General features: G+C 58.9%; 1 protein-coding gene across 4 annotated transcripts in view; it reads right to left on the bottom strand.

Annotated features, from left to right (window-relative positions):
* Positions 1 to 16,620, bottom strand: part of ADAM11 (ADAM metallopeptidase domain 11) — a 53,259-nt gene extending 36,639 nt beyond the window's left edge. The window contains exons 1-3 of one of the 4 annotated variants that reach the window (XM_044999831.1): positions 16,577 to 16,620; positions 16,112 to 16,452; positions 15,451 to 15,641 (exon numbers count right to left, since the gene is read on the bottom strand). In XM_044999831.1, coding sequence (XP_044855766.1) covers positions 15,451 to 15,641; positions 16,112 to 16,169 — 249 coding nt within the window. In that variant the 5' untranslated portion in view covers positions 16,170 to 16,452; positions 16,577 to 16,620. Of the gene's footprint in view, positions 1 to 13,292; positions 13,489 to 15,450; positions 15,642 to 16,111; positions 16,473 to 16,576 lie in introns of those variants that run through there. The other 3 variants (XM_044999832.1, XM_044999835.1, XM_044999833.1) reach the window with 3 other exon arrangements.
* Positions 16,621 to 23,971: the final 7,351 nt, after the last annotated feature.

Raw genomic sequence — 23,971 nt, 5'->3', positions numbered from 1 at the left:
CAATAGTTCCTGAGTCTGCAGACAGCCTGAAACCACAGCTCGGAGAGGAGTGAACTGCCCTCAGCTGGAGGGTTGGCCCTGGGGCCTTATGCCCACAATTCAATGTCCACATAGAGCAAGGGACAGCCTTTCCCTAAGACCTCTCAGTAGACCGGGGCGGCTCTACACATTTCGCTGCCCCAAGCACAGCGGCATGCCACGGGGGGTGCTCTGCCGGTTGCTGGTCCCGCAGCTCCGGTGGACCTCCCGCAGACGTGCCTGTGGAGGGTCCACCGGAGCCGCGGGACCAGCGGTCCCTCCGCAGGCATGCCGCCAAAGGCCGCCTGCCTGCCGCCCTCCTGGCGGTCGGCAGAGCGCCCCCCGCGGCTTGCCGCCCCAAGCACACGCTTGGCGTGCTGGGGCCTGGAGCCGCCCCTGCAGTAGACAAAGCAGACAGAGGCTTGGGAAATGGATAGACCATTATCCCCATGGTACAGGTGGGGAAACTGAGGCACAGAGCTAGACGGGAATTTCCAAAGCATCTCCATGTTTCACAGGGAGCCTGTAGCAGAGCTGGGACCTGAACCCAGCTCTCTAGAGTCCCAGGTGAGGCCAGCCCTTCCTGCCTGACCCCAAAGCCCTTTATAAACACTAAGGAGTGAAGCTCACCACTCCTTCCCCTCCCCCCACAGAGCAGTGAGGCCCCACAGCACAGATGAGTGAGTGAGACCTAGTGAGTCAGCCCAGACAGCAAGTGTGGGGGAGTCAGGGCCCTGCACCCCTCTTCCTGGCATTCACCGTGACTCTCAGCCAGCCAGTAAAACAGAAGGTTTATTGAACAATAGGAACGCAGGCTACAGCAGAGCTTGTAGCTACAACCAGGACCTCCCAGTCAAGTCCTTCTGGGGGGCAGGGAGCTTGGGGACCCCATGTGACGCAGTGGGGGGTTTGTCTGTGTTTTCCAGTGGGTTGCATGCAGAGAGGGAAGAGTTTACACAGTCTGCGACAAGGTGGAGTAGAGCTGGAAGCCTCCCGGCCCTGACTCACCCTGCCCCAGAAAAGAGCAGAAGAGAAGTCCTCCAAGCAGCCTAGAGTGGCTGCAGGGGAGCAGCCAATCAGAGGAGCTACTGGAGTGACCAATCAAGAGCCAGAAGGGACACATAAAAGGAAGCAGCAGAGGCAGCGCAGTCAGTTGCTCTGGAGCTGGAAGAGGGAGGAGTGGGTGCCTAGCTGGCTGGAAGAGCAGCAGGATGATGGACAGATCAGTGTGGGCAGGGGGAGCCCAGAACCTAGCCAGACCAAGCGAGAGAACCATGATGGGCCCTGCACACATACAAAGTGGGAAATGACTGCCTAGGAAGGAGCACTGTGGAAAGGGATCCGCGGGTCATAGTGGACCACAAGCTAAATACGAGTCAACAGTGTAATGCTGTTGTAAAAAAGGAGAACAGCATTCTGGGAAGTATTAGCACCGGGGTCCTCAAACTGGGGGTCGTGAGGTTATTACATGGGGGGATTGTGAGCTGTCAGACTCCACCCCAAACCCCACTTTGCAGCCAGCATTTATAATGGTGTTAAATATATTAAGAAGTGTTTTTAATTTATAAGGGGGGGTCGCACACAGAGGCTTGCTGTGTGAAAGGGGCTTGAGAACCACTGTATTAGCAGGAGTGTTGTAAGCAAGACACGAGGAGTAATTCTTCTGCTCTACTCCTTGCTGATTAGGCCTCAGCTGGACTATTGAGTCCAATTCTGGGCACCACATTTCAGGAAGGATGTGGACAAATTGGAGAGAGTCCAGAGAAGAGCGACAAAAAATGATTAAAGGTCTAGAAAACATGACGTCTGAGGGAAGATTGAAAAAAATTGGGTTGTTCAGTTTGGAAAAGAGAAGACTGAGAGGGGACATAACAGTTGTCAAGCAGGTTGTTACAAGGAGGAGGAAGAAAAATTGTTTTGCTTAACCTCTGAGGATGGGACAAGAAGCAATGGGCCTAAATTGCAGCAAGGGCGGTTTAGGTTGGACATTAAGAAAAAGTTCCTAACTCTCAAGGTGGTTAAGCCCAGGGAGGTGGTGGAATCTCCATCATTGGGGATTTTTAAGAGCAGGTTGGACAAACACCTCTCAGGGATGGTCTAGATAATACGTAGTCATAGGGGCCGACTCCGTGGGTGCTCCGGGGCTGGAGCACCCACAGAGAAAAATTAGTGGGTGCTCCGCATCCACCGGCAGCCAAGCTCCCCCCTCTCCTTCTCCCCCCCAAGCACACTGCGTCCCTGCTCCTCCTCCTCCCTCCCAGCGCTTCCCACCCCCCCGCACCTAACAGCTGTTTGGCAGCACTTAGGACTTTCCAGGAGGGACAGGGAGGAGCGGGGATGCAGCGCACTCAGGGGAGGAGGCAGAGAACAGGCAGGGCAGGGGCAGGGACTTGGGGGAAGGGGTAGAATAGGAGTGGGGGGAGGGCAGGGCAGGGGTGGGAAGAGGTGGGCCAGGGGTGGGGCTAGGGGCGGGTGGGGGTCGAGCCCCCACCGGGCAGAGGGGAAGTTGGCACCTATGTACTTAGTCCTGCCCTGAGTGCAGGGGGACTGGACTAGGTGACCTCTCGAGGTCCCTTCCGGTTCTATGATTCTATGATTCTTTCTGGGGTTCCCAGGGTCTATGGGTCTCTCGAGAACCGAGCAGGATATGATCTCTGGGCAAGACCCCTTAAAACGTGTCTTCCTCATAGGTGTGTAAATGCCCTAGGAGTCCTTCAACGTTTGCAGAGAGTCGTTCGAGGTCTCCGAGAAAAGCCATGGCTATCAAAGGGAGGTGCTCTACTGGGTTCTGAACTTCTTTCGGAAACCCCGAAAGCTGGAGCCAGGACACCCTGTGGTTCCATAACTACCGTGGTGGAGCTGGAGCTGACAGCAGCATCTGCCGCACCTCGGGATGCTTGGAGAGCTGTGCTGGCCAAGAGTTGGCCTTCTGCGACTAGGGATTGGAATTGCTCCCTGCAGTCGTGTGGCAGCTGCTCAGGAGCTTGTTATCATTAGTAACGTTGTATTTGGCCGGGACTGCCTGGCAGTGTGCGATCTGGAACTGCAGGGTTGCAGACGAGTAAGACGGTTGTCCATAGAGATCCAGCCATTTTTGGTCCTTGTCACAGGATGTAGATCTCAAAAAGTGCTGCCTGACCCCGTTCATTCATTGCACCCACTGCTGGGAGTTAGGTGGGGGATGGGAAGATAAAAAGTCGGAATCTTTAAGGGGCATCTAGAACGTGTTCTCTGCCCTCTTGCACGTGGTGGAACAGTGGCAGGCGTTTGCCACGCTCCTCGCCGGGGCCGGGAGAGCCTCGTTAATAGGTAGCGCCGCTCCGGAGGGTGTTGAAGAAATCCAGCCGGATCGCACCAGTGTCTGCTACCCTTCTAACGAGGACCTGAAACTACCTGAGGTCCTCGGCCGTGGAAGGTGGTAGAGGCATAACCGCCTCATCCAGTGACAATGAGGCAACAGGAGCAACGTCTTCGTCTGCCTTAGCCTCCTCCTGTCGTGGGGGTGGGGTCCGGGGAGGAGGTGAAACCCTGGGCTCACTGAGGGACGGGGCCGGTGCCGGTGGGCTGTGAATTGCTGCCGACAGGCAGCCCCTGGATCCCAGCATGGCTGTTGCAGGCCCTAGAAGGCACTGGGGTTGGCGTGTGACAAAGTGGGGATATTTTGTACTGTTTTTATGAGACCTGTTTGTGCCTCGGCTTCCCCGGTGGGTGGCGGGTAATGGAGGCTGGGGGAGGCTTCCCCAAACCCCTGCCGCAGCCCCGGGGCCGCAGGGCTCAGAGCTCTCTGGACTGGGCTTGGGGCTGCCAGCCTCCCTGAATGGGGGGTGCACACACCATCCATGGCTTCTCCTACATGCCGGAGTCCTGCGCGGGGGCGGGGCCTCAACCAGAAGGGGCGGGGCCTTTCAAGATTTAAAGGCCCCGGGGCTCTGGCTGTGGATGGGAGCCCCAGGGCCTTTAAATCATCCCAGAGCTACTAGCTGCAGAGGCAGCTGGGAGCCCCAGGGCTCCGGGCGAATTAAAGGGCCTGGGGCTCCGGCCGCGGCAGAGCTCCGGGCCCTTTAAATCACCACGGGAGCCCTGTCGCCGCTACCCCGGGGCGGCAGGGCTTGGGCGGGGATTTAAAGGGCCCGGTGCTCTCTGCAGTTGCAGTTGCACCGGGCCCTTTAAATCCCCCCCGAGCCCGGCTGCAGGAGCCCCGGCGGTGATTTTAAGGCTGGAGCCCTGGGCCCTTTAAATCCCCGCTGGAGAAGCCGGTCCAGTCTGGCACGGTGTCCCGGCTCTTGCTGGTACGCCGTACCATATCGTACCGGCTCACTCTCACCTCTGCTTGCTTCCCAGTGGGTGGGAAAGGGGCAGGCTGAGAGACATGGGGGTGGGTGTCACGGAGGGGTGGCAGAGCCTTCCCAAAAGTGGGGGGGCCTGGGGCCGGCCCCCCTTCTTTCCCCCAGGGCCTCACCCCACCACTTCCCTCTGAGGCCGAAAGCAGCCCCCTGCTCGTGTCCCTGACTCCTGGACCCGCCGCCCAGGGCAGGTGGAGGGACCCACAGCTGCCCGCGCAGCTCTGACCCTGAGACGGCTCCAGCCAGGGAGCAGCACCTCGGACCCAGAGCCCGGCCACAGTAAGAGCCATACGGGCAGCTGTGGGGAGCCAGCGCCTCCATCTCCATCTGCCCTGGACGGGGACACGGGGCGGGGGGGAGAGGAGGGGGAGGAGGTGGGATCCGCCATGGTGAAAAGTGGATGGGCCTGGCCCCCTGGCCCCCCATTCTGGCGTCACTGGGCGGAGCGCAGGCAGGGCCACCGCGGCACAGGCATCCAGCGTCAGGTCGGCAGCAGCTGCGCTAGTGGAGACCGACCCTGGAGGAAGAGTGAGTGCAGGCATCTGGTTCCACCTTCCTTGGGGACCTGCAAGGTTCTCCCTGTGCGAGGGCAGATTCCCAAAGGGGAACCCTTCACTGAGATCCAGGAGACTGACTGGGAGTCCTCTCCCTCCACATCCTCCCACGGGGGAGCAGCCACCGAGGAGAGTCCTAGGCCACAGGATGGCTGCTCAGAGACAGAGGTCTCGGTGCCAAGAGATGCTTGGTACCCATCAACAACGGGGACTCTGACTCATCCAACACCAAGAGGCCCCTCGAGTATCGGAATTCCTGTGTTACCGGAAACGACCCCGGTCCTTGGATATCCAGGGCTTCACAGGCCCGCTGGTACTGGAGGAAGAGTCTTGGCCTCAGCAGGCCCCTCGGAGACCAAGGCCTGGTGGTGACCTCGTCTCTTTGGAGTGAGAGTCCGTGCTCCTCTTTCCGGGAGTCTTCCAAAGACCTGTCAGTCGTAGGAGAAGCCTGCCCCACGGCTGCCGGGCACTGGGGCGGCCTGGGGACAGTTGAACGGGAAGAGGGGTCTCCTGACTCGGCTCAGAGGGGGGCTGCATGGCCAACAGTCTGAGACAGAGCACTTCTGGGAGACGCGGCACTCCCACAGGCAGTGGCCATGCTTGGAGCGCCTGTTGCTTTCCGGTAGAGCCTCCCAGCAAGACAGCCAACAGGCAAGCCCTGCCAAGAGAAGACAAGTCTCCCAGAGGGAAGTGAGCAGGAAAACAATCCTCTCACCTACACCTAACTAACTATACTAACCCTGCCAACGATAAACTCCCTCACTGAGAATAAACAAGGGCCCGAGGATGCCCGAGGAGGCCATGCGAGGCAGTAGAGAAGCAGCTCTCGCCCGTTCTCGGTGTCTGCCACGAGGCAGATAGGGAGCGTGCGCAGGCTGAACCGATGCTGCTAGCTGGAGCTCTCCGAGCAAGGGCTTGAGAGGTGCATGGAGCTCCCAGCAGGACACCACTCGGAGAAGAAAGGAGACCTCAGGAAACACCGTTTAGCCCTGCTTCTGCCGATACCGGGAGAACGTCAAAGATTTTCTGAAAATAAATCTGTTATTGTTGGTGTCAGTTGCCTTAGCCCAAAGCCTGAGAATTAAAGCCACTTGCAGAACACTAGGGGGGTGATAGAGACAGTGTGGAGACCGAGGTAAAACACTTGACAAAACGAAGGGGAGGCTAGGAAGAAGACAGTTTGCTGCAGCTGCTAACTTTTCCGAATAAATACAAAACTTGCCTCACGACCTGCATAAACTCTGTGTGATGGGTGTGCGTATTCCTCCGGCGAGTGCTGCAGGGGAGAGACCATTCGCACGCTTTGATGGGTGGCAGATTACCTGAGGAACTGCGTGACACGGGACCGGTTAAGGGTCCTGGCTCTCGTGGCTATTGGAAAAAAGTATCAAAGTCTCTTGATGGGAAGAGAGTTGTCAGCAGAATTGCTGCTGCTCACAGCACCTGACACATCCAGCTTCCAGAGGGTAACTAAATTGTTCCCAACATTATTTATCCCCATTCTATAATGTCTGAGTAGCAAAACCCTTGTTCCCCCACACTAGCGTACGCCTCCCCTTCTAGTTATTCTAGCACTGCCTTGGGCCCACACACGACTGTTAATACACCCGAGTCCTGACGTGCAACACACACGCAGAGCGCGACAATTATGCCAACTCCTCTGTAGCTATGGGGGGGGAGCATAAAGACGTGGCAACACCACCAAGTTCAAGCCAGTTATTTCTGCTAGAAGAAAATAGTTGGTCTGTGGAACTCCCAGCTCCAAGATCTCAGTGAGGCCAACAGCTCACCAGGCTCCAGGAAAGGACCGGCCACAGCTCTGAGTGATAAGGACGGCACCTGCCCAGGCACTGGCTGGCTGCACTGGCGTATCTCATGGTCCTGGCCAAAACCAATCAGTGGCAGCCTGGTCTTATTTCCCTCAGAGGCATGGTAGGAATTGAGCCAGCACCTGCTGAAGACTGGAACGACTCCCCCGCTTCCCTGACTTCAGCCCAAGCCCTGGGGCAGGTTTTCCAAGGAGCCCAGCACCCTGGGGGTGCTGAGCTGAGGAGAGCCAAGCAAAATGTTTTCAGGAAATTTGCACCCCAAACGTTCCGGCAGGGCTGGGCACCGAATACCGGTGGAATGTAGGTTGAAGTCAGCAAATCGTGAACTGGGGGGGAAAAGCCCCAAAGTTGAACCAGTTCATTTGGGGGTTTGCTTAGAAATTGTTTCATTTTGAAATTTAGCTAATTTTTTTAAAGGGTTTTTTATAAAACACCTGAAAATGACCCCAAATGAAAAACAAAAACAAAAAACCCCACAAATTATTTTCAGGTCGAACAAAATGTTTCAATTGACTGGAAATGAATTTTTTTTAATGTTTTGTTTGTGTCAGTGAGAAAAGCCGAAAACCCCGAGTTTCAGTTCAAACGAAACATTTTATAGAATTTATTTGATTTTTATTTTGCAGTTCGGCCCCTGAGTCACCTCGCGGAGCCCCTGGAGGGCTGCCCTGATACAGGACTCTGGGAGAGGCTCAAACCTTCCTCGGCAGCGCCTGGTGCTGGCCAGTGGGAGACGCTGCTCTGGATGGCTCTGCAATTCCTCGCCCTCTGGCAGAGAGTAGCGAAGAGCAGCACTAGCCGCCCCAAGCAAGCAGGAGGCAGGGCTGTGCACTGGCTTTAGGGACGCAGGGTCAGGGGTTTCGCTGCCAGAGGCAGAGATTCCAGGTCAGCAGCCAATTAATGACAGGAACCGGAGAGTCCGATTCCATCTCTAGATGATTTGGTAACCGAAACCCTCCGTGTGCTGGAGCTATCTCGGGGCGGGGGCAGGAGAGGGAGCCCAGCATATGATCTGCCTGCAGCTTGGGGGAGCAGCTGAGAGAGGCAGGAGGTCAGGGATCAGGGGGTTAGTATGCAGCCGGCTGGCGGAGGCTCGCCGGGCCGGCTGCTGCTGAATGAATGAATGTGGCCCTTCTCTGCTCCTTCTCCTCCCCAGCAGCTAACTGGTGTGATTCCTGGTACAGTTCGCACCTCTCCCACCTAAGGAAATCCCCCAGGAACTCTGGCCGACTTCTTCCAGCTCTTGGGACCTGATTCCTCCTAGTACTTGTTTGAATCATAGACTCATAGACTTTAAGGTCAGAAGGGACCATTATGATCATCTAGTCTGACCTCCTGCACAACGCAGGCCACAGAATCTCACCCACCCACTCCAGTAACAGACCCCTAACCTATGTCTGAGCTATTGAAGTCCTCAAATTGTGGTTTAAAGACCTCAAGCTCCAGAGAATCCTCCAGCAAGTGACCCGTGCCCCACGCTGCAGAGGAAGATGAAAACCCCCCAGGGCCTCTGCCAATCTGCCCTGGAGGAAAATTCCTTCCCGACCCCAAATATGGCGACCAGTTAAACCCTGAGCATGTGGGCAAGACTCACCAGCCAGCACCCAGGAAAGAATTCTCTGTAATAACTCAGATCCCTCCCCAGCTAACATCCCGTCACAGGCCACTGGGCATACTTACCTGCTGATAATCAAAGATGAATTAATTGCCAAAATTAGGCTACCCCATCATACCATCCCCTCCATAAACTTGTCAAGCTTAGTCTTGAAGCCAGATATGTCTTTTGCCCCCACTGCTCCCCTTGGAAGGCTGTTCCAGAACTTCACTCCTCTGATGGTTAGAAACCTTCCTCTAATTTTAAGTCTAAACTTCCTAGTGTCCAGTTTATATCCATTTGTTCTTTGTCCACATTGGTACTAAGCTTAAATAATTCCTCTACCTCCTTGGTATTTATTCCTCTGATATATTTATAAAGAGCGATCATATCCCCCCCTCAACCTTCTTTTGGTTAGGCTAAACAAGCCAAGCTCTTTGAGTCTCCTTTCATAAGACAGGTTTTCCATTCCTCGGATCATCCTAGTAGCCCGTCTCTGAACCTGTTCCAGTTTGAATTCATCCTTCTTAAACATGGGAGACCAGAACTGCACACAGTATTCCAGATGAGGTCTCACCAGTGCCTGGTATAACGGTACTAACACCTCCTTATCTTTGCTGGAAATACCTCGCCTGATGCATCCCAAAACCGCATTAGCTTTTTTAACGGCCATATCACATTGGTGGCTCATAGTCATCCTGTGATCAACCAATACTCCGAGATCCTTCTCCTCCTCTGTTACTTCCAACTGATGCTGCCCCAGCTTATAACAGTAGTTCTTGTTATTAATCCCTAAATGCATGACCTTGCACTTTTCACTATTAAATTTCATCCTATTACTATTACTCCAGTTTACAAGGTCATCCAGATCTTTCTGTATGATATCCCGGTCCTTCTCTGTATTGGCAATACCTCCTACCTTTGTGTCATCCGCAAACTTTATTAGCACATTCCCACTTTTTGTGTCAAGGTCAGTAATAAAAAGATTAAATAAGATTGGTCCCAAAATCGATCCCTGAGGAACTCCACTAGTAACCTCCCTCCAGCCTGACAATTCACCTTTCAGTACGACCTGTTGAAGTCTCCCCTTTAACCAGTTCCTTATCCACCTTTCAATTTTCATATTGATCCCCATCTTTCAATTCCCCATGTGGAACCGTATCAAATGCCTTACTGAAATCGAGGTAAATTAGATCCACTGCGTTTCCTTTGTCTAAAAAATCTGTTACCGTCTCAAAGAAGGAGCTCAGGGTGGTTTGGCACGATCTACCTTTTGTAAAACCATGTTGTATTTTGTCCCAATTACCATTGACCTCAATGTCCTTGACTACTTTCTCCTTCAAAATTTTTTCCAAGACCCTGCGTACTACAGATGTCAAACTAACAGGCCTGTAGTTGCCTGGATCACTTTTTTCCCCTTTCTTAAAGATAGGAACTATGTTAGCAATTCTCCAGTCGTACGGTACAACCCCTGAGTTCGGGGCACAAGGTGGAAGCAGCTCTCCCCCAGGAGCTGGGTGAGCCGCACCGGAGTGCCCTCCGCCCAGGTGAACGGCACCTGTGCACGGCACTCTGGGACCTGGGGCACAGGCCAAGGGCCATCACCCCTTCAGTCTCCCCCTCCAGAAGCACACGGCTCTCAACTTCTAATGGACACTGACAAGACAAAGCTCTGAACATGAGACCCAAAGAACCCAGCCAGCCTCTTCCATCCCCAGCCTCCTCCCCCTGAACAAACATTCTCCCCAATCCCACAGGGCCCTGCTGCCGGGGCCGGGTGGCTCTCACTCTGTGGCATTTCTAGGACCTTCATGCTCACTGTGCCTCATGCCCAGGCTCAAGGACAGAGGTGAGGGGAGTGCAACAGTGACCCCTCCTGTGGAGTAGCTCAGTATTCTCCCCACTTTGCAGATGGGGAAACTGAGGCACAGAGCCAAAGTACTTGCCCAAAGTCACACAGTGACTCAGTAGTGGAGCTGGGAATTGAACCCGAGAGTCCTGACGCAGAGTCTTCTGCTCTTTCCAACCCATCACACATCCTCTCCCAGGGGCGGATTACCTGTGGCCTTTCACATTCTTGTTACAGTAAAAGCAACCTTGCTGCTGTGAGAGAAGCACCTGTGATGTGCTGGGAACTGCTCCCTTCAGGGCTTTGGAACAAGCAAGGAAGAGAGAGCCCCACCTCCGCCGAGAATCCAGGCCAGCTTTTACACTCAGCCTGGGCAGGACTTGGGGGGTGGTTGGGCAGTGCTGGATGGATGTGGAGCAGGGCAGCCTGGGTCAATATTGCTCCTGGCTCTGCCCCTCGCTAGCAAGTCTAAGGATCCTGACGCAAGCAGCTCCCAGGAATGTTGGATATTCCCAGGTCCCAGGCAGGGCCGGCTCCAGCCACCAGCGCAGGAAGCAGGTGCTCGGGGCGGCACGTCCGGCTCTTCGGCGGCGGGTCCCTCAGTCCCTGTCGGAGGGAAGGACCCGCCGCCGAAGAAGGAAGCGTGCGGTGGAGCTGCCGCCAAAGTGCTGCCGATCGCGGTCCCAAGGCAGAGGGAGCAGGTGATCATCCAGTCTGAGCCCCTGCATAGCACAGGCCGCAGACCTGCCCCCCAGTAATCCCTAGAGCAGAGCTAGAGAGCCAGCCCATCTTGAGTTAAAACCTGCCAGGCCCTTGGGAAATTGTTCCAGTGATTAACTACCCTCACTCTTAAAAATAGCCACTGCCTTTCCAGTCCGGGTCTGGCCAGCTTCAGCTTCCACCACTGGATGCTCTTACACCTGTCACTGCTAGACTGCAGAGCCCCTTATTAAATCTTTGTTCCCCATGTAGCTACTTACAGCCTGTCACCAAGTCTCCCCTTAACCGTCTCTCTGTTAAGCTAAATGGGTTGAGCTCCTCGAGTCTATTGCTACAAGGCAGGTTTTCCAATCCTTAAATTTCTCGTGGCTCGTCTCTGAACCCTCGGCAATTTGTCAACATCCTTCTGGAATTGTGGGCACCGGAACTGGGCACCGGATTCCAGCAGCGGCTGCACCAGTGCCAGATACAGACGTAAAAATAAACCTCCCTGCTCCTCCCTGAGATTCCCGTTTATACATCCCAGGAGGCATTAGCCCTTTCAGCCAGCACGTGGCAGGGAGCTCGTGTTCAGCTGATTCTCCAGCGCCAAACCCAAATCTTGTTCAGAGTCGCTGCTTCCCAGGACAGAGTCCCCCACTGCGGCGGGATGGCGTCCGTCTTTCTTCCTACAGGTGCATAGTTACATGTAGCCGTGTTAAAACTCACAGCGTTTGCTTGTGCCCAGCTTAGCAAGCGATCCAGCTTGCCCTGTATCACTGACCACCAGGGCGGCGCAGCGCACCGCGCTGCTTGGGGCAGCCTACTTTCTAGAGCCGCCCCTGCTGACCACTCCCCAATCTTTGTGTCATCTGCAAACGTTATCAGTGAGGATTTTATCTTTTCTTGAGGTCATTAATAAAAAGGAGCGTTGGGCCAAGAACCACTCCCTGCAGGACCCCACTGGAGGCCGACCTGTTTGGTAACAATTCCTCATTTAAAGTTACATTTCAAGACCTATCAGTTAGCCAGTTTTTTAACGTACTTAACGTGTGACGTGTTTATTTTATATCATTCTAAACTGTGAATCAAAATGCCATGCGGTCTCAAGTAGCTGCCTTACAGAAGTCTAAGTATGTAGCATGTGCCTGGTCTTGGCACATTGGGATGAGCCCAAATTTGACCTATACAGGCCACTGCTTTGTCTAAAAAAAAGTGCCAACAAAATAGAAATTTATGAGCAACCCAACACCACCAAACCCGCCAGCTCAGCCCCGAGCACCCAAGTGATCCCTCGATCCCAAACCCGCCAGCTTGGCCCCGAGCGCCCGAGCGACCCCACAATCCCGAACCCTCCAAGTCGGCCTCGAATGCCTGAGCGACCCCTGTGATCCTGAACCCGCCTGCTCAGCCCCGAGCGACCCCACGATCCCGAACCCGCCAGGTCAGCCCCGAGCGCCCGAGCGACCCCACGATCCCGAACCCGCCAGGTCAGCCCTGAGCGCCCGAGCGACCCCATGATCCCAAACCCGCCAGGTCATCCCTGAGCGCCCGAGCGACCCCACGATCCTGAACCCGCCAGGTCATCCCTGAGCGCCCGAGCGACCCCACGATCCTGAACCCGCCAGGTCGGCCCCGAGCGCCCGAGCGACCCCATGATCCCAAACCCGCCAGGTCGGCCCCGAGCGCCCGAGCAACCCCATGATCCCAAACCCGCCAGGTCGGCCCCAAGCGCCCGAGCGACCCCACGATCCTGAACCCGCCAGGTCGGCCCCGAGCGCCCGAGCGACCCCACCATCCCGAACCCACCAGGTCGGCCCCGCGCGCCCGAGCGACCCCGCGACCCATTAGGGCAGCCCACCAGCCGTGAGTTCCTTTCAGTGGCTAATCGGTGTGGGAAGCTGCGAAGTGCTGAGCAGCCCGAGGCTAACCCCCCCGGCCGGCCCTGTGCCCCTCCGCAGCCTGGCAATCACAGACCCGCGCGTCTCACGGCTGGGCGGGTGACATGGTCGGGGTGGGGAGTCAGGCTATTGTGGTGCTAGGCCTGGCTTGACGCTCCGGAGCTGTGTGGCTGCTGTCTGCCCAGCCGGCTAAGGGGGAGCGTGACCTGCCGCGCCGCCCGAGGCCGTTTCAAGGCTCGACTCACTAACGCCAGCAGACTCCAGGGAGCAGGCGGGGGCTCGGGGAGTGCAGGATATTGCCAATAACGCTGGGCCTTGGTCCCATTCCCAGCTGGCTCCCCCACGGTGGGCCAAACAGCCCTGGCTGGCGTATAAGGCAGCGGGTCAGGCGCCCGCGTGGCGTAACCACGCCCGGGCTGGGGCTGGCGCCAGCAGGGCTGAGGGGGGGCAGGAAAGGGGTCAGGGTAAGAGCTGGAAAGGGCGGGGCCGCTGTAAAAACACGCACGTGAAGTGAAAGGCTCCCTGGAGCCAGCCAGGGTGGGGTGGGCGTTGTCTGGGCTCCTGGAAACCAGCGTGGGGCAGGTCTGCGGCTGTGCAGCGTGGGGGTCCCTCGGACGTGTCTGCGCCATTGCCCGGCAGGGTCCCGCACCGGGCCCTGCTCCATGCTCGGCAGAGGAGCCGGGCTCCTCCAGAGCTGCAGCTTCCCAACAGAGATCTGGGGTCACTGGGAGTCTTTCCACGGACATCGCTGGCGCCGGATCCAGCCCCTGCACCACGGGAGAGCAGCAGCCACGGAGCAGATTGTAGGCAGCGAGCAGCTGGGGGGGGTCTAGGCCCAGGCCTCGGGCCTGCCTGGCGACCTAGTGGCACCTGGAATCCGGGAGGCCTGCAGCCAGCGGCTGGGTGACACCCTCATGCTCCAAGGCCCGCTGCCATCAGAGCCCCGGGGCGGGGCAGTGGCAGGGATCCTCGCTGAGGCAGAGAGAAGCAGCCCCAGCTGGCATGGCCACGCCTTGCCGTCTTCAGCCTGTGCCTGATTCCAGAGCACATTGCCTGGCACCTCAGCGATGGGGTTCTGCAGCGAGAAAGAACCTGCTTTGCTTCCTAAATGCCAGGGAAGCTGCTCTAACGAAACCCCTACAGGGGTCACCAGCAGGGTTTGAACCTGGGACCTCCAACCCTGCACCGACTCTACCCCTCACCCTAAGGAACAGCTCCATTAGCTGCTCGCAAGAATAGGTTGTTATTCTTCAGTGAATCAGCTGGTAGGGGACAACAAGACTCCTGTGCTGGGAGATTGAAAAGCCGTTTTGGAGCCTACTCTGCCCTGCGAGCCCCACAGATTCCTGGGCGAGCTCCGGAGCTGGGGGCCGGCTGGATCTGTTTTGAGCAGGCTGGTGCAGCGGGCAGGGGGAACCTCTGGGCACGCCGGGGGTGGTGTGGGATGAACACGTGGGGCTGGGGGAAGGTCTGGTTGGGTTCTGGAATTTGGATGCCTGGATTCAGAGCTGGGCTCACAGGATCGCTCCGGCACATGCGCCAGAGGGGCTGCAGCCAGAGGAACCGCCCACGACTGGCCAGGGCCCAGCAGCCGGGCCTCAGTGGCTTGCCACAGTCCCAGGGGCTCTCCCGGAGCTCATCCCTGCCGTCGGGTCTGTTCCCCCTTCAGCGGATCAGTCAGCCCCCGGGAGCAGGCCAAGTCTGGGCATGTCAGTGCTGCAGGCCAAGGCACATCCGACCAGCAGCCTCTGTGCTCCCAGGGCAGGGCCCAGAGCGTGGCTGGGGCCCCTAGAGGGGGGCGGCAGGTTTGTGTAATTTTTGGTGGGGCCCAGAATGGGTCCAAGCCTCCCCACCCCCCACCCCCCCCACACCCCGGGCTCTGAATTTGCTGGAGCCAGCCCTGCCTGGGCCCCGTGTGCTCCAGCCGGGGCGAGCCATGGGGGGCTCTGTCTTGGTGCAGGGGCGGGATCCAGCCGCAGGAAAGCGTTGGAGGCTGCCTGGCCGTTTGCTGGAACAGAGCGAATGGAGCAGCGTGCACAGGGCTGGAGCCCATCTCCCAGGCAGTGCAGGCTGGGGGGGGGTTCAGCGCGGCCCCGCCGCAGCATCCGCCCACACAGCAAGGCCAGGGAGTTAACCGGGGAGCGTTGATACCTCGCTCCTGGTTACAGCAAATGTGCTTCCTCCTCCTGAGCCTGAGTGATTCTCCCATTCATTATGCATGAGCCCTGCCCGCCGGCTCCCATTGAATCGCTCCAACCCGCCCCAGGTTGTAATGGCTACGTTAGGGGTTCGGCTGCTGTTGGGAGGTGCCAGGTAGCCCCAGGGGCCTGCGAGCTCCGGGGCAGCCCAGGAGGGGTACAGCGTGGGCAGTGGCAGAGTGTCTCCCCCCACCACCACCCCCCCGGAGCTGTGATGGTGCAGGGCACTGCTACCCCGAACCCGGCTACCCCACCAGTCTCTTCCCTGGGCCATTTTTTGCAGCGGAGCCACAAAGCAGCTTCTGGCCCCGCTCTGGAGAGCAGCAGCGTTGTGAACTTGGAAGAGCCTTTGCCATCCACCCGTCCCAGCACAGCCCCCAGCTGGGACTCCTCCGCCCCGCCCGGGGGCCCGGGGCGCAAGGCGCTGACAGCGTGGAAGGGGGACGCTTGGACGGGTTCACTTACAGGGCTGCCTCCTCCTCGAGGCGCATTCCTGACCCTCGTGTCCAGCTGATGCTTCTGGACTTCTCCTCCCGCGCTCTGCCCCACTAACCTGCTGGGGTGGGTGATTTCTGAAGCGACCGGCCTTGTGTCCCATCTAGGGCTGGGAAACCTCCCCTGCAAGGCACCAGGCTGCGTCTCCGCCTTAGCGCGACCTGCCGAGTGCAAAGCAAGAGAAGTTCACCACGGGCAGGCTGGGCGTTAGCCAGCGGAGTGGGGTGAGTGGGCTGGCCAGGCTCTGCCAGCAAGGGAGTCAGAGCCTGCCACGCCGGGGGGAATCCCCCCATGCCCCTGAACAGGTCTTCCAAGACCTCCCTGCTCCCACCACCCTGGTGCCGGGGGAGGCACTGCAGAAAAGCGTGTGGCTGCAGCAGGAGAGACTGCAGTCACGGCCGGGGAAAAACAAGCAGGGGAAAGAAAAGGGGTGGGGGCCGAAAGCCGGGCTCCTGCTCACTGCCAGCAGAGCTCAGGGCCTGCAGGGGAAGGCAGGGGGGAGTGGATCTGCCGGTTTGCTGGGGGTCACGTTCCTGCCCCGCAGCCCCAGCCTGCAGCCGCCAGGACCAGAACAAATCCCCGGCGGGAAGGGGGAGCCCAAAGTTGAGGGGCTGCCTTGGGCAGCACTTACCTGACTGAGGCACGAGGGAGATGAAAGCTGCCAACACCCACTGCTGCAGGAGGCTCATGTTTGCCTCATAATCCCGCCGGGCTCAGCGTGTGCTGGGATCTGCCCCGGCTGGGCTCACGCTGCTCCTCGGGAGAGAGACCTTCGTGCCCTTTCTTCCTCTTGTGGCTTCGCATGGAGAGGCGGGCGCGCTCTGCCTTTGCTTCCTTTTGCCAGATGAGGAGGGAGGGAGAAAATGGACCTTTGAAAGCCAGCACAAACGGAGGGTGTGGGCCAGGAGAAGCAACTGGGGCAGGGGGTTCTAGGCTGCAGTGCCCAGCGGCTGCCAGTTCTCCATCCTGAGCCTGCAGTGACAGAGAGAAAAGCCCAACATTAGCAGGGCGAGAGGAGACACGTGAGCTGCTCAGATCCCTCCCTCCCTGCCTGCCAGCATCCTCTGAGCTCTCCCAAGCACCTGCTCCAACCTACATGCACAATGCACCAGTGCAGGCAACCGCAGCTGCTACCAGGCAGCCTCCACCTTCCCTGCTGCTCCGCGGGGTGGGAAGAACAGTCTCACGCACAGAGACCACCTCTGCCAGGGGCTTTCCCCCTCCCCAAACAGCGACGGGTCTCCCCCCCCCCGCGCTGGGTTCTGTGCCAGCGGTTCTGCCGCCAGCACCCTGGTTTGTGTGGGGAGCTGTACTTATGCCTCCAACATGCCATCTCCAGGCACATCTCTAACAATACTGCTCTGCGCCCGGCCCAAAGCCCTGTGCCCACTTGAAACATTCAACCCCGCTGAAAGCAGCCACCTCTGGGGTGGAGAGCAGCAGCCCCCTGGACATGCAAAGCCCTGCCCTCAGGAAAAGTGCCAGGGACTCGTTAGCAGCTGCACAGGGCCAGGTCTCACCCGAGGATGCCCCCGACCCTACACACAGCTCAGCCTGCAGGACGTAGGCTGGGGATTTCCAAGTGCCCCTGCATGTCCTGGCCAGGCTGCACGACAGACTGTCGGGGCGCTGTGACGAGGTGCAATCGCTGACCAACAGAGCTGTTCTGGCAGAAGCCCCTGGGCCACGGCTTGTCTCCCTCGGGGGGCTGGCGTGTAGGACTGCGCTCTAGCGATAATCACTGAGTGCTCCTAGGGCTCCTAGCCCCACGCTGCTGGGCTCTGAGCCGAGGGCTCCAGGGAGAGGGGGCGTCACTGTCCTGCAGCTCCCCCTCCAGCGAACCAGCGGAGCACAAAGCTCAGCCACGGCTCAGGCTGCTCCAGGGAGGGTCCTGGCCATGCCGCAGCCGCCCTGTGCTGGTATTGTGGTGCACCCCAGGCCTGCCGGGGAGGGACAGGGATGGCAGCACACCGGGGAGCTGGCCCCAGCCCCGCAGCGGGGGAGCTGGCTGTGCCCGTGTGGCAGGGGGGAGGGCCGGTGGGGGATGCGGCAGCAGGCAGCCTCCAGGAGGAACCCGGCCGCCATGCACATGGCCATAGATTGTGTCACTGGCTTGCTAATAAGCCGGGCAGTGGCCCAGGGCTGCCTGGCTGCAGTCCGAGCCAGTGGGCTGGCAGCAGGCCCAGGCTGGGTTGGGGACACCAGTGCCAAGGGCCTGGTCCAGAACGGGGCTCCCGCCACTGGCTGCAGCGACTCCATTGGGCTCAGTGCCGTGACCCGAGCGCAAGGACAGGAGACGCTCCACCTCTGCCAGGGACCCCGTCTGGCCGGCTGCGTCCCCACCAGCCTGCCTCTGGGCGGAGAGCAGCCAATCAGGGTGATGCTTGGGGCAGGCAGATCCCCCTCCCCCAGGAGGGGAGCTTTGGGGTCGGGGAGGGGGAGCAGAAAGACCCCAGCTGCTCTGCCCCTTCCTCCCCAACCTCCTGTGAGCAGTGGGGACGGGACGGTGCCTCTGCCCTGCCCCCGCTGCACCTGGGGGTGGGTGGGGGGCTGAAGACAGGGCCGGCGCAACCCATTAGGCGACCAGGGCGCTAACATTTGGGGGGCGGCGACCACGGTCCCGCCCCGGTGGTCGGTGGTATTTCGGGGGCGGGACCTTCCGCCGCCTCTGTCGGGGGCGCCATTTTGGGGGTGAGACCTTCCGCCGCCTAGGGCGCCAAAAAAGCTGGCGGCACTCCTGGGTGAAGAGCACCTAGAGCTGGGGGCGGGGGGGGGCAGACGTGGGGCTGTGGGGGGGACAGACTTAGGGCCATAGGGACCAGAGATCCCGATTTTATAGGGACAGTCCTGATATTTGGGGCTTTTTCTTATATAGGCTCCTATTATCCCCCACCCCTTGCCCCCCCAACACCCCATTTCCCGATTTTTCAGCCTTGCTCTCTGGTCAGCCTAACGGGGACAGATGTGAGGCTGTGAGGGGCAGGCAGGGGGACAGATGTGGGGCTGGGGCCGCAGAACTGATTAATGAGGTTGTTGGGTTGGGAAGAACGTGGCAGCTCTGACTGCGTGGGGCAGAGCCCCCTGGCTGGACAGCTCTGGGGCCGCTGGCAGGACACCCACTGGGGCAGGGGCATGTGTGTGGAGTTCACAAGTATCACGGACTCACAGATTGTGCCCACTCATGGCCCCGCGCGGTCCGTGGGGGGTGCCCCTCCCAGTGCGACAGCCCTTCTCGGGGGCCACTCTCTCTCGGGGTCAGGCCCCTCCACCTCCTGGAGCCGCACCTCTCTGAGCCTCAGCACGTCTGTCTCTGCTGTGGGCCCCCTCAGGGAGTCCACGCACTCTGCACCCCCCGGGCCTCCTCACCCCGAAGGGGTTGATGCTCCCCCCCCCCACCCCGCCCTGTTCTCTAGACCCGAGTGACTCTCAGGCAGCATAAAACAGGAGGGTTTATTGAGAGTTGAACACAGCACAGGAAACTCTCAGGGCCTCAGGCCTGGCCTCCCTCAGCCCAGCACATCCCAGTTTCCCCTGCAGCCAGGTGGGCTCTGCCTGCTCCCCCTCCAGCCCCGAGCCCCCCTGCTTCCCAGCTGGGCCTCCGATATCCCCGGCCCCAAGCCCCCTCTGTCCATTGGCTTCTCTCCAGGTAAAATGGGTCGTAAACAGGAAGGCCTGGGTCTCCTCTCCTCTCAGCCCTCCTCTGGCTGGAACCGGCTGCTCAGGTCACCGGGGTCCTCTCTCCGCAGCCCATTGTCCTCCCACTGGCCAGAACCGGCTGTGACTCCTGAGCCGGGTCCTTGGGCCGTCAGGTCACCAGTCGCTGGGGTCTCCATTCTCCAGGCCATTGGCCGGGGTCCCAAGTTCCCTCTCTGGTCTCTGTACCAACAAACTCCCTCTCCCCTCCCCTCGTTAAACCAGTAACACTCAGGGAAACTGAGTCCCACCCCCTCTGTATGCAAACCATTGGAAAAACACGGAAAAAACAAGACACCCTTCCCCCCCCCCGTCATAACAAGTCAAGACAGATCAAAACCACAAGAGTCTCTTCCAAAACAATCTCATGATTTGGGGCCAATCTCACAATTTTGGGGTCCGCCTCTGGATTATTGAGCTGTTGGGTCTGGTGCCACCATTAGTGGGCCAGGCTGGGGGGTCTGAAGGAGCCATGGGGAGTTAGGAATTCTGCTGAGATGCAACAGGTGTTGGGTGCCTAAATCCCCTGGGGTCCTTTGAGCATCCCAGCCCCAAGCCCTGTCAGTCCCTCTGCCCCCATCCAAGTGTGTACGTCCATCTTCAACACCATGTGCTGGCACCTTGCAGGGACCTCCATGGGGGCTTCTTTACGATGAGTTTTTTGGGGGTTGCGAGCTTGTAATCCTAGAAATGTTGCGTCCTCCCTATTTTTGCTGGAGAGCCGGGAGACAGCTCAGCTTTGATGGAAGGGCTGGGGCGGTGGGCTGGCAGGATGGTGGTGTATCGCTGGTAGGAGAGCATTTGGTAGCCCATTGATATAGTCCTGTGTGACCTTGGGCAGTCACCTAGTTGCTCTGTGCCTCAGTTTCCCCTCTGTACAATGTGGTTAATAGCACCGCCCTGCCCCCCAGAGCTGAGTGAGGACAAATACCTGAACGGTTCTGAGGTATCTGGTGCTGGAGGCAGAGAAGTACCACAGAGAGGTAGATCACATGGGACATTTTAAAATATGAACAGCAGGGATTCAAGGCTCTTCCTTATTCTTTTTACATTTACTGCTATTTTATTGACAAATATTTTGTAACAAAACTAAGGGGTGAGCAAGGAACAGAACAGAAAAGCAAAGGCCTGGGAAGCAAGGGGAGAGGATAGCAATGCCCTGCTTTCCAGCTGCTCAGGCTTCAGCAAAGGTTCCTTAAAAAGTCCGACCCAATCTTTTCCAGTGCCTGGGCTCGGTCCTCTCTGCAGCGGGACCTGCGGTGGTCCCAGCGGCTGAGCCAGGCTCCCGCCCCCGGAGGCAGGCTGCTCTCCCATATAAGCACTAGGAGCCGTTTAGCTACAAACACCACGACTCATTTTCAGCGTCAAAAATAAACCCAGCAAATTCTACCCCCAGGTACCAACTGGAGGCCAGGAGCCCTTGAGGAGGGGTGAACGGGACCTGACTCCCGGGAGCTGTGACGCTGCCCTGGGTGAACAGCCTTCCCGGCTAGCTGGCTGGGCGTGCTGGAAAGGCCCCTGGCATGTTGGTGGTGGAGAGGCAACGAGGGTGCGTTCCAGGGCACGTGGGGCCACAAAGCTTCCTGGCATTTGCCTTGGCCATTGAGCAGCTGATGCTGCAGGCGGCGATGGTTAGTCGCCAGATTCCCAGGGCACTCCCAGCTCCTGGACAGGTGGGTTTTACAACAAATCGAACCAGATGAAAGGAGGGTTGTGCCAGGTCCCTGTTGGTTGGGAGATGCCCAGGGAACGCCCAGGAAGCAGGTGGGGGCCATGACTTGGTAGATGGTGCCGGTCCCGCTGGATCAGCGTGGAGCCAAAGCCTCAGCATGGAGCTAGGGGGCGCTGCGCTGCTGGCAGTGCCAGCTTTCCAAGGGCAGGAAAAACAGAGGTGCTAAGCCCAGGTGGTCATTCAGGACCCTGAGAGTTTTGCCACACTCCAGCTCAGGTAACTACACCCCCCCTTTGTATAGCAGCATCAGCTGGATACAGCATCTGGCTTCACTTCCTGACTGGCCAGCAGTGTTCCTGTGCACTGTTAACCAGCTGCCACGTTCCACCCCAGACACGGCTGCATTGCAGGGGTGCATGTAGGGATCCTTAGCTATTCCTTACGTATCTCCCAAGGTGCCTTGTCAGTGTCTGCATGGTGCTTTGCGAGGACGTGCTGGGTACCTTTACCCAACAGGCCACGCAGGAGGAGGGCTGGCTGCTGCCATAACTCTGTGGGGAGCAGCGCTCGAGCCAGACTCCTGTGGGGGCAAGTAGGGAACAGGGATGGTGGCAAAGGGCCTTTGTGGGGTTGGAGGGTAGCGGAGCAGGGGTGCGGAGGGATGCGGGTGAAGGCCCCAGCCAGCGTGCTGAGAAAAGCCCTGTTCTGTGCCAGTCTCTCCCGGCGCTCCCCTCCCCCAGCATCGCCTGAGTGTGCAGCACACGTGGGGCAGTTCGAAGCCTCCCAAAGAGCAGCAGCAGCAGCTGCCTTGCGTCTGCACTTTGGACACGGCCCATCCTGGCCGTAGGCTGGAGCGGAGGCTTGTTGAACATGGAACCGGTCACCGCCCCCATCTCAGCTGGCTGCAGCACCCGCAGCCCTGCCTGGGAGGACACTGTCCCCGTGGGGCGGGACGGGGTGGGGGCAGCCAGAGAAGGGGATTCTCAGGGGCCAGCTGCCGTCCAAGGCCCCCAGCACCAGGCCCAGCAGCCCCATACCCTGGGCCAGCCCCACTGAGCCTGACGCCGGCCCCAGCTCGCAGGTACCGTGACGGCTGCACTAGCCCCTCGGGGAGGTGATTCTTTGCTGCAGCCACACCCTGCTCGGCTCGCTCTGCTGCAGGGGAAGGCGGCTCCATGGCTCTCTCTTGCCCGGCCCTCGCCGATGGAGCCCCCACGCAGGGGCGGAAGCCTGGGCAGATGCAAGGCCCAGCTAGCCGGGCGTCCCATTTTGGGTGGGGCAGGGCCAGGTGCACCAGACCCAGGGGTACAAAGCCCACAGCAGCCGTGCTGGGCCAGAGGCTGGCTACTGCCCTGGAGGGGTGTACAGCAGGGGCCCTCTCCATTCGAATCCTACCGGGGGGCTCCGCAGGGCCTGCTGGCAGCAGCAGGTCGTGCACCCCGGCTCCCCCATCGCTGCTAGAACAGCACTTCACACTCCTGCTGCTGCAACAGCCTGGGACTCCGGCAGCCAAGGGGGAGCTGATGGGGGACTGAGGGCTCAGGCAGGAATCCTCACCAGCCTCCAGCCGGCCTGACACATTGGGGGGTGCTGGCTCCCACGCTGGGACACAGCAGTGTCTGTCACTGAAAGGGGGGCCCTGCAGCATGGCAGGGCACAGGACACCGCACCTGATGTGATGTGGCCTAGCAACGCCTGTGTTCCTCTTCTGCGCTCCCCTCCCCTCCCCCACTGGCTGGGCTCCCTGGCTGCTGCTCCTCCCCCACCCCACTGGGGCCATTTACCCCTGTGCTAAGGGGGGGGGCTGCGAGCTGAGGGGAGGTATTCTAGCCTCCCACCAGAATGAGCCCCCTGGGCACCTGCAGCAGTTGTGTGTAGCACCTGCACAATGGAGCAGGCACTGGCCTAGGAGCCACCCAGAGAACAGGCTGGTCCCGCACCCGGATCAGCCCCCTGCAGCCCCACCCAGCCTCACGGGCTCTAAGGAACAGCACTGCACAGCCACACACATTCTCTCTCCCCCCCTCCCTCCCGCTTGCAGGATGGAATAGTTTATTACATTGATCCTGGCATCCATTAACCCAGTATTTCTCCCAGCCCCCACCACCACATGGTTAGACTCTTCGTGCTTTCCCAGGCTCCAGCACAGCTGCTGGACCAGCTGGGAATGAGGCAACAGCTCGGAGGCACAAATCCAGCAGGAAACCTGCCTCGTTTCCCTGGGGTGTTTTAACCAGTGAATTGAGTGGTTCAAACCAGAGGCCTCCCACCACCCTCTGATCTCTACCAGATGGTACAGTCAGTGTCACTCACCCCATTTTACAGCTAGGAAACCGGAGGCACAGAGCAGGGCTAGAACTTACCCAGCAGGGCAGGGACAGTGCTGGGGATAGAGCCCAGCACTGCTGGCTTCCACTGCAGGGCTCTGGCCAGAGCTAAACCAGGCAGATTCCTTTTGTCATCGGCAGCAGCCACATCACTGCACAGCGGTAACTACTCAAGCCTCACCGCAGCCCCCAGGGCAGGGCATGGCCCATCAGCTGGACTTTACTGAGGGAGAACCTAATACTGAAGGTTAAAGGGCCACATTTAGTGTGTGCGCGCTAAATTACACCCACCCAGCCTCCACTGCATGCAATGTGAGTGCATACAGGTGTGGGCGTGCAGACACGTCGCTGCAGGCCACGTATGCATGCAATGTGAGTGCATACAGGTGTGGGCATGCAGACATGTCGCTGCGGGCCACGTACGCATGCAGTGTGAGTGCATACAGGTGTGGGCGTGCAGACACGTCGCTGCAGGCCACGTATGCATGCAGTGGGAGTGCATACAGGTGTGGGCGTGCAGACACGTCGCTGCAGGCCACGTATGCATGCAGTGTGAGTGCATACAGGTGTGGGCATGCAGACACGTCGCTGCGGGCCACGTACGCATGCAGACACGTCACTGCATGTTCAAGTCAGGATTTGGACATAAGCACTTTGGAAAATTTGTCCCCAGCTGCCTGTCAGGAAGAACTGGATACGGAATCCAGGCCTCTTGAATCCTTGCCTCTGCACCACCCCACCGCTCCCTAGAGCGTCCTCCCTGCCAGGGATGTGGAATTCTAGGCATCAGTCCCCTCCT

This window comes from Mauremys mutica, chromosome 25 (genome assembly GCF_020497125.1).
Source record: "Mauremys mutica isolate MM-2020 ecotype Southern chromosome 25, ASM2049712v1, whole genome shotgun sequence".
NCBI classification, from domain to species: Eukaryota; Metazoa; Chordata; order Testudines; family Geoemydidae; genus Mauremys; species Mauremys mutica.
This window is presented reverse-complemented; position numbering and strand designations above follow the sequence as displayed.